Source organism: Lycium ferocissimum, chromosome 5 (genome assembly GCF_029784015.1).
Source record: "Lycium ferocissimum isolate CSIRO_LF1 chromosome 5, AGI_CSIRO_Lferr_CH_V1, whole genome shotgun sequence".
Lineage (NCBI taxonomy): Eukaryota > Viridiplantae > Streptophyta > Magnoliopsida > Solanales > Solanaceae > Lycium > Lycium ferocissimum.
This window is the reverse complement of record NC_081346.1, coordinates 16,286,039-16,296,165: the sequence shown is the minus strand read 5'-3', so window position 1 is coordinate 16,296,165 and position 10,127 is coordinate 16,286,039. Positions and strand designations below refer to the sequence as shown.

The following is a 10,127-nucleotide window of genomic DNA, read 5'->3' as shown; positions in this document are numbered from 1 at the left end:
ACCCTAAAATGCATAACTTCTTTTAAAGTGCGTCTGGTCCTAATCCAGGGTTTAAATTTTGAAATGTCAAGATGATCGACAATGATTGATTTGTAAAATTCCAGATTCATTAGGTAGTGTTATCAAATCTAAGAATGTAAACATGGAAACGAAAATCAGTGATCTCATCCAAAGTGTAGTTGTCAAGCAAAACAAAACGAGATTGCAAAACATTCATTCTGCGCATATATACTGCTCCAAATAGACAGAACCACTCAAGAAGAGTTGTATACTTTACATTCAAAATCCAAAAAATAAAGCTCTATAATGCCTTCCTCAGTTAGTCACACTATAATATGAACAAAAACTAAGAGCCTCTACCAAAACAAGATGTCCTATAGAATTAGGAACACAATTCGAGGAACAGCTTGTTCTCAATCTTCTAAAGCCTGAAAAAAAAAAAGCATAGGGATTCCCTAAATGCTATTAATAGCTCTGTTAAATCATTGTTTTAAGTGTTTTTAACGAGTGTTAAAGTGTGTGTTATTAGACCCATCAAGCTGTATCAGCAGACAACTGAGGAAACAGTGAGTGGGTAACGGAAAGTGTTGGCATATTGGAAGGATATAGTATGGCCATTAATAAGAGGCTTGCCATTGTTGACAAGACAATCATCAAAACGTAGTCTTTTGAAAATACGAGGGTTAATAAGACGAGCAGAACTGAACCAGCCACATTTCAAATGGATGCCTGAAATGTCACAGCCAGACACACATACGTTCATAATTTCAACTGTGTAGGTTGGTATACCACTGGGTAATGGCGCTGTGGGCCCCTGATTTATAACTATATCTGATTTTGAACACTTGTCACCCCATATCCGGTTTGTTTCCACTTCATTCCCTGCACCAAAAGGCAATTCCACATAATGACAAAAGTAACCAAAAAATAAAAACAGTAATAGCAGACCTATCTTTTGTCCTTTTCTAAGTAGTTGCTTTATTGTTCTCTTTCCTTTTTTTTTTTCCCCTCATCAATGCTTGGTTGGGTTTGGCCAAGGATCTTGAGGTTTGGATTTTTTTTTTAATGGATGGGGGGATTAACAGTTAAAGAGTGTTAATGGGTGCAATAAATGATGTATATTTGTAAATCATAATCTGTCAACTTTAAGATATCAAAGGGGCATAGGGCATTCATTCTTCAAGATAAATTAAGCCTTTTGTGATGTTGATTGAGATTGAACAGCTATGTGCACGTGAATCACAGAGCAAATGCACCATTATCAGCTAATATTTAGATCAGTGATAGAAAAAAGAGCTGCCAAATATTCTTTTAATACCATACAGATCGGAAACACTAGCTACCATTTTACTTCTTTTTCTTTTTGGATATCAATAAAATAAATGCAGACTGCCTAGAATTGTTTAAAGTTTGTCAAGTCAAAAGAAATCGTTTGGAAAGCGATATTACATAAATGGGACGAGACATGGACTTTTAACCCAGAACAAAATTAGAAAGATAAAAATTAGAAAGATACTGATGTAGCAGTAGTAGTTCCCCAGATTATGAAAATTGCATGCAAATATTTACATGTAACCAGAGCAGAAAAACTAAAGCAAACTAGAGTAAGTATATGCATTTATATATTTTTGTCCTCTCCTTTTTACTAGCCTTTGGGCAACAATAAGAGCAATAGACATGAGAAAACAAAAACTGACGTACGCCACCGACAAGGCAAAAAGTGTACAGTAAACCTGAGCAAATAGGACGCTGCCTGCTTGCTGGTGGTGTCTAGGACCGTACCAAAACCTAAAAGTTGAGCAATTTTAAATTTTACATCTTTTTTTTTTTTTTTTTTTTTTTTGGGCTAACCTTGATTAAGAAGCTTGCGATGATGAGGACCAATATTTGTGTTTCCGCTGACAGATGAACTTGCTTCCGCCATGAAATTAAGACCACTAGGTCTGCCTGAAATATCAAAGTCGTTTATTGGAACATTAACGAAAATCAAAAGCCGTAGCTGTCTATAAAATTTAATGTGCACAATTTTGTAGTTCAAAAGAGGAGATGAGAAGAAAAGGACGGAAAGCTAGCTAATATAGTACTCAGTACTAATTAATAATGGAAAAATCATGGTGTGCTAATAAACGATAGAATAAGGAGACCTAACAAATAAGTGCAATCTCTCATTCATTAAAAACCGACACCATACATAAATATCAAAGTAGTTCATAAAACTATTTGTCATAGTAAATACAATGCATACACACCTGTAAAAAACTCGGATCCAACGATTAAGAGAAGGAAGAACGTTAAACTGATTCTGTTTCGCCGTTTCAATGATTGAGAGCTCATTATATATGAAATCGAATCAACAAAAATATATTATAATATGCTCCCTTCCAAAGCTGCAAAAAGTACTGCTGTATGTTTTGGTGGAATTTTGGAGATATAGACTGTAGTAATTGAACTAGGATAGACACCTAATAAGAAAGGAGAAAGAAGAAGAATAGAGAAAAATATTCTCTTCTCTCATTCAAACAAGTCTCTAAAATGAGCTGAGTACAAGCTTAACAAGAGATGAAAGCTTTATTGTTTCTCCCTTTTAACCCATCAATCCTGGGTCGGGTCTGGCCCAGGAAGTAATTGAGCTTTTGATTTATTTATTTTTTAATGGAGGAGTGATAGGTGCAATAAATGATGTATATTTGTAATACACAAGGACTATTGAGGCGCAAAATCATAATTACTCAACTTTTAAGTTATCAAAGGGGACATGGGGCCTTATATTCGTCAAGATAAATTAAGCTATTTTGTGATGTTGATTGAGACGGAACAATCAGAAATGCTGATATAGGGAATTGAGGCGTTTGAATTGTATTTCCTTTCAAGTATCTTTAATGGCAGGACAGCAATGTGCACGTGAAGCACAGAGCAAATGCACCATTATGAGATAATTTTTAGAGCAGTGATGGAAAAAGAGCTGCCAAATATTCTTTTAATAATACCATACAGAATAGAAACACTAGCTACCATTTTACTTCTTTTTCTTTTTGGATATCAATAAAATAAATGCAGACTGCCTAGAATTGTTTATAACTTTCTAATGTCAAAAGAATCGTTTGGAAAGTGATATTACATGTGTGGCACTAGACATGGACTTTTAACCGAGAAGTCCCAGCAGAAAATAATACTCCTATGAAAGATAGTACAAAAGTAGCAGTAGTTCAATTCCCAGATTATGCAAAGTTTTATACATGTAACAGTGCAGAAACTAAAAGCAAACTAGAGTAAATATGCATTTATATATTTTTCTCCTCTTCTTATTTTTTGCCATTTCAATTTCAATTAGTTTAAACCTTTTTCTTAACTTTTGGGTAACTATGACAAAATTTTGTATTGTGGGTATAATAAGACCAATAGACATGAGTAAACAAAAACTGACGTGCAAAACCTCCAAACCAAAAATTGCACAGTAAACAGGAGCCTGCCTGCTGGGCCGTACTACCATAAAGCAAAAAAGTGGAGATTTTGTAGAGAGAGATTAAATTTCAAATCATTTTTGTTTGTCAAGTTATTTTTTGGACTAACCTTGATTAAGAAACTTGCGATGAGGAGGACCAACATTTGTGTTTCCGGTCACAGATAAATTTGCTTCCGCCATGAAATTAACACCAATAGGTCTGCCTGAAATCTCAAAGTCGTTTAATGAAACATTAAAGAAAAAATCAAATAGATGAAAATCAAAAGCCGTAGCCGTCTACAATATTTAATGTGCACAATTTTGTAGTTCAAAAGGGGTGATAATAAGAAGAAAAGGACGGAAAAGCTAGCTAATCTAATAATAAAGTACTAATAGAAAGATCAATCCTCGTGTGCTAATAAACAATAAAACAAGCAGACCTAACAAATAAGTGCAATCTCATTCATTAAAACCGATACCATACGTAAACATCTCTGTCTCTCTCTTTTCCTTTCTCCCACAGGCCACAGCGGTGCAACATGTGATCGTTCAAATAACTACTACTATATACTATTTCTCATAGTAAATTCAATGGAGATATACACCTGTAAAAATCTCCAATCCAATGATTAAGAGAAGGAAGAACGTCAAACTGATTCTGGTTCGCCGTTTCAATGATTGAGAGCTCATTGTATGAAATCGAATCAACAAAAATATACTATTATATTATATGCTCCCTTCCAAAGACCCAAAACTCTGCAAAAAATACTGCTGTATGCTTTGTTTCCAAGAGATGAATTTTCGAATCGGCGGTGTAGCTGACAGCGGAACTTTACACAGAGATTCAAAGTAACTGTTGAATCAACTGAAACTCGGTCTTTGACTGAACCACGCAGAGAAAAAGAAAAAAGTGATATGAAATGACTTGATAAACTCGGAAACATAAAAAAGTACGAGTTGACATAAAGCAAATATATCTGTATATCATGACATATATTTTTTTTGAGAAGTGCGAATAGTCATGAAAATGCTATAAATCCATACATACATCAAATCATTAGAAGCGCCGAAATGACGAAGAAGAAGAAAGTGAGAGACAAACAAAGCCGATTAAGCGTTTGACTTTTATAGAATAAAAAAGGCAGACTCACGAGCATTACTTTACTTTAATAATAATGCAGAAAGCTTGGCCTTAAATGGCGAAATGCTTTCCGCTCTCAATAAAGGAGAAAATAGAAAGCTCAGGTCAAAGTCATAAAGTCTCGAACTCCTATCCAACTCATCAGAAAAAGCAAAATTTGCTATTTTTTCTCCTGGAATCAATTTTCAATATTATTTTTCCAAAAGTACGTAGAGATTCAACACACACATTGACGAGAAGGCAGAATCAAGCAAAATAGCAAAAAAGTTAGTATACATACAAGTTGAAGACCGAGAGCGCAAAAGGTGGAATGAACAGAGACAAAATGTGCAGAGTTTGCAAAAGCAGTGAAAGAAGCTTTTTTTCTGAGACTTCAATGAGACAAATAATGCCAGAAATACCAAAACCGGGCAAACAATAAAGAAAAAGCCTGTATTGCATTGTTGCAAGTGAATATGAATGAATTAATGTGTGCTCGAGATTTCGATCTCACCTCACACGTACGGTACTTTGTTCAGAACCTGCAGAAAAAAGAGAGTGGAAAGAGCAAACGCGTGCACAGTGTCTCTGTATAGAGAACGAAACCTATTTGTATGGTGCGTGAGAGAGAGAATTTACTAATGAAAGAATGAATAAAGAAATCTGGGGATTTTCGATTATATTGTCTCGAGTGGAATTGATAAGCCACGTATATTTCATACTTATTCAAGGAGGAAGAAGCAAAGAAATATAGAAATCTGGAGGATTGAGTTACTTAATAAGTTACTGAAAGTTTCGATTCTTCTACTAGAGAAGTTATATGCTCCTATCATAAATGTAGAGTTATGGTCATCCTATTATATAAATAATGCATCTTAGTAATGTAGAGGGGATGGTAACCATCTATTGTATGCAGACAGATTGTTCTAAGAGATATGAGAATTCTCTATTATTAAAATATCGAATAACTTCTCTTTATTTATCCATTTCGAACCTCTCGTTCCTATTATTGGTATCGGAGCAGTAAGATGCGCCATGGAGCACACACACGGCCAACGCTTCAACCAAATAACCCATCATGTCTACTAATGATCGTACCGACCAACAATTGGTAGCAAGCGGAATCGAAGCCATAGATGCTTTGGCTGCGGATGTTCGCACGTGGAAAATCTAAAGCGGAAGAGGGCGAGGTCGATAAAGTGGCATCCAGAGACGCCAAGCGTTCGCACACAAAGATGGAATTTCGAAGTATGAGGAGAGATCCTCGAGGTGGATGCGAAAGCGTTTAAAAGTATTTTCAATATTATCAAACACGACGATTGCAAGGTTGATGTGGCTTCAATTTTTGATCGAAAGAACCATTTATTGCGGGATGAGTTGGTGAAAGTTATGCAAGAAAATTATTCCGCCGAATTTCAAAAATGGCATTTGTGTAGTATTAATGATCGGATCGGTGTTCGAGTATAGGCGGAATTTGCAAAACGAAAGTAAAGACGTGTAGTTTTGGAGTTTTCCTTCTGGGCTCAAAAGACCTTGTGGACGTTGATTCACAAGCCTCGATCCGTATATAAGGCAATGAGTCCGGCTTAGAATATGAAGAAAATGCAAGGTAAGTTATAGACCTTCACTTGGGATCCCTCCGCGGCTCGAGAATCGTTTAATTTTCAATCATCCCGCCAACCAGCTACACGTCCTTTCCAACAACCATCACTTCCAAACACTATTGAATTCAACAACAAACCCGGCGAGAAAATATGCTACCGTTGCGGAGACAAGTTTATTTCCTCGGGTCATCGTTGCAAACCCGGGACTTTCGCACATTCGAGTTACCGGAAGCAGGAGAACGATGGCAAAATGTTGAAGGTCAACGACCACATACCCCCATAAAATCTCAACGCAATTTTTTGGGCAAAGAATTTCGCTTCAACTTTGAAACCGGGCACTCTTTGTTAAAGGTCTTATTCGAAGAACTTGTCGCGGAACTTGGGTTGAGTCCAAACATGTTCCCACCTTCGGTGTCCAAATCGAAATCGTGACATTATCAAATGCAATCGAATTTGCAAGACTTGTCGATCGTACCTGGTCATCACGCAAGATTTTTCCCTTTCTCATCAAAGCGGAGTGTGTTGGGCATAAAATGGTTGGCTTCCTTAAACACAATACAAGCTAATTGAACGAGATGTTTCTAATCTTCCAATTAGATGGAAAAATTACAAGTTGCAAGGATAAAACACTCGCATCCTTTCAAGCCACAACCGAATATTCAAAGTGACATCCCTACTTCGCATATGATACAACAACTCCTTAACGAGTTTAACGATGTCTTTTCGTAACCCAATTCCGCCCCTTTTCGTCAATTCACTCATTCTATCCCTTTGCTTCCAAATTCAAAAACCCCTAATTTACGTCCATATTTCCGTATCCTTTCTCCCAAAAACCGAAATTGAAAAACAAGTCTCTATTCCGTCGCAACGGTTTTATTCGTCCAAGTTCCGTACCATTTGTAGTCCGTCCTCCGTTAGTTAAGAAAAGAAGGCGATGTGTGCCGATTACCGTAGCCTTAATCGATCACCAGATAAATACCCTATACCCAACATCGACGAACTACTTCGACGAACTCCATGGGTCAACCATATTTTCTAAGATAGACTCGCGTTCCGGATACCACCAAATTCGTGTCAATCCTTCCGATATTTCTAAAATCGCTTTTCGCACTCATTCTCGCCATTATGAGTATGTTGTCATGCCTTTTGGTTTGACTAATGCTCCGTCCACATTTCAAGCCGCCTACGAATGATCTTTTCCGCCCCTACTTGCGCAAATTCATCCGTCTTCTTGATGATATTCTAGTCTACGGCGTCCTAACTCCCGAAGAACATTATGAGATCTTCGGACAACCCTTAGCCTTTTGTCTAGCCATTCTTACTATGCCAATCCAAAGAAATGTTTATTTGACCAACCACAAATTGGGTTTCGGGTCATACGGTATCAAGCGAAGGTGTGCGGCGTGGCCGATCCCGAAAAGGTTGCTCCTTTGTCGTTGAAACGGCCGTTACCTAAATCCCAAGGAGCTACGTGGGTTTTTGGGTTTAACCGGTATTACCGACGCTTTGTGCGTAATTATGGTATGCCGGCTCGTCCTTTGACCGACTTGACCAAGAAGGATGCATTTATCGGGAACGATTACCGACGCTTTCCACCGGCTTAAAGCGAAGCTTTGATTTAGCTTCCCGTTTTATGTCTTCCGTATTTTTACTCAACCTTTAATGGAATGTGATGCTTCTACAATGAATTGGTGCCATTTTATTGCGGTAATGATCATCCCATCGCATACTTCAAAGAAAGGCTTGTCTTTTTCTAACGTAATCAAATCGCCTATGACACGGAACTCTTAGCCTTGTGTGTTGCGTAAATGGAAACATTATTTATTGGGGCATCATAAACCGATCATTATATCGAAATTTTATGGATCGCCGGATCATGTATCAACAACAACGCCTTTTGTAATTTTTTTGACTTCACTATCATTCATAAGCCCAGGCGTGAAAATACAGTGAGCAGATGCTCTTTCTCGCAGCCACATTCCTCGCGCGCCCTTTTGGCTTTGGTGGTTCCTATTTCCACGGATTTCGAAATTTGCAAGCCAAGTTAATCGATCCTTATACAAAGGAACTCTTTACGTGTTCGATGATCCCACTTCTCTACCGGACTTTCGTATATCATCTAATCTTTTATACTACAAGTCCCGACCGGTCATTCCCGACGATTCTTTTCTTAAAGCCTAAGATATTAGCCGAGGTTCACATTCTCGTATTTGGAGGACACGTGGTTTCTTAAAAACTCTTAAACGGTTTCCGAGAGTTTTTATCGTCCCATTTCAAGAAAGATGTCAAGCACTATGTCCAACATTGTTTGATATGCCAAAAAATAAGTATCGTACACTTGCTCCGGCCGGTCTTCTACAACCTCTTCCTATTCCCGAGCGTGTTTGGGAAGATATTTCACTAGATTTCATTGTCGCCTTCCAAAATCTGGTGGATTTGATTCGTATTGGTGGTAAAGTGGATCGTTTCGGCAATACGCTCATTTCATTGGCTTATCTCACCCATTTATTAAATCTTCGTTACCGGCCTCTTTTGCAAGGAAATTATCCGCATCATGGCATCCCACGTTCAATTTTGTCCGATCGTGATGTTGTTTTCCTTAGTGCTTTTTGGCATGAGTCTTTCGCCTCGTGTACTCGCCGCACGGGCACTTCCTATCATCCTCAACGATGGCCAAACCGAGGTTGTCAATCGTTGTTTAGGAGGCATACTTGCGCCGTTTTGCTCATGACCCCGACCCTCGCCAACGGAGTAAGTTTCTTCTTGGTTGCCGAATATTCCTTAAATACCTCACACATCTCCAAGTTATTCTCCATTCAAGATCGTGTACGGACGCGATCCCCCACCGCCGCATCCTTATCATCGTGGCGACACCAATTTTCAAGAACGGTATGTTGACTAGAGATGCTAAAACTATGAAGGACAACCTTCTCGAAAGCCCAATCTAGATGAAAGCACGAAGCCGATTCTAAGCATGCGAGAGATCTCTCTTTTTACTTCGTCCTTATATATCGCCAAAAGTCCTTGGCCAACCGTCCAAAACCGTCCCTCGTTTCTTTGGCCCTTACAAAGTCATTCGTAAAGTGGGACTCGTATCCTATGAGTTTCGCACTTCCGCCCGCCCAAAATCCATCCTATCTTCCATGTTTCTCTCTTGGGCACCGCCCTTATCCGAAATTCCTTTAGGAACTACCATTAAATGATGAGGGCGAGCTCATTCTCTCACCGCGGTGCTAGATCATCGTTGGAGACCACCACCCAATCCTCAACCGAGTTGTTGATTCAACGGGTTAGTCGACCTCTCGAAGAAGCTAGGCGGGAAAATTATGACTGTTTGTTCCCGCATTTTCGCCTCGAGGACAAGTCGTCTTTCCGGAAGTGATAAGCCACGTATGTTCCATACTTATTCAAGGAGGAAGAAGCAAAGAAATATAGAAATCCCGGAGGATTGAGCGTACTATTTAATAAGTTACCGAAAGTTATCGCTAGTAGCTTTCTTACGGTTACTAGAAGTTATATGTTCCTATCATAAATGTAGTTTAGTAGTTATGGGTCATCCTATTATATAAATAATGCATCTTAGTAATGTAGGAGGGGATGGTAACCATCTATTGTATGCAGACAGATTGTTCTAAGAGATATGAGATGCTTGTGTCTCTCTATTATTAAAATATCAGAATAACTTCTCTTTATTTATCCATTTCTGAACCTCTGTTCCTATTAGGAATGTTTATGGATGATAAATGTCATTAAATTTCATTGCAGCTCCATGTTTAACCCAGGTTAAATGAAGTTTCCCACGTGGCAGCTGAGCCGTGGTTTGGATTTAGGACTGACCAACCTCTCCCAATTTTTTCGTCTTCAATTATAAAGGTTAATCAAAAGACTAACAACTAGTTTTATTTTTGTTGATGCATTCCCTATGCAAAAGTGATAGTACCGGTTAATTTAAATTCACATA

General features: G+C 38.2%; 1 protein-coding gene across 2 annotated transcripts; it reads right to left on the bottom strand.

The window, feature by feature from the left end:
• Positions 1-217: 217 nt before the first annotated feature.
• LOC132058254 (TPD1 protein homolog 1-like) lies at positions 218-5,180 on the bottom strand. Of its 2 annotated transcripts, XM_059450805.1 has the most exons (5): positions 5,077-5,180; positions 4,048-4,325; positions 3,571-3,666; positions 1,852-1,947; positions 218-882 (listed from the first exon to the last, which is right to left on the bottom strand). In XM_059450805.1, the coding sequence occupies exons 2-5, from the start codon at positions 4,130-4,132 to the stop codon at positions 545-547; spliced, it is 615 nt and encodes a 204-aa protein (XP_059306788.1). In that variant the 5' UTR covers positions 4,133-4,325; positions 5,077-5,180; the 3' UTR covers positions 218-544. The 2 variants fall into 2 exon arrangements, with proteins under 2 accessions (XP_059306788.1, XP_059306789.1); XM_059450806.1 differs by lacking the exons at positions 3,571-3,666; positions 4,048-4,325; positions 5,077-5,180 and adding an exon at positions 2,250-2,506.
• Positions 5,181-10,127: the final 4,947 nt, after the last annotated feature.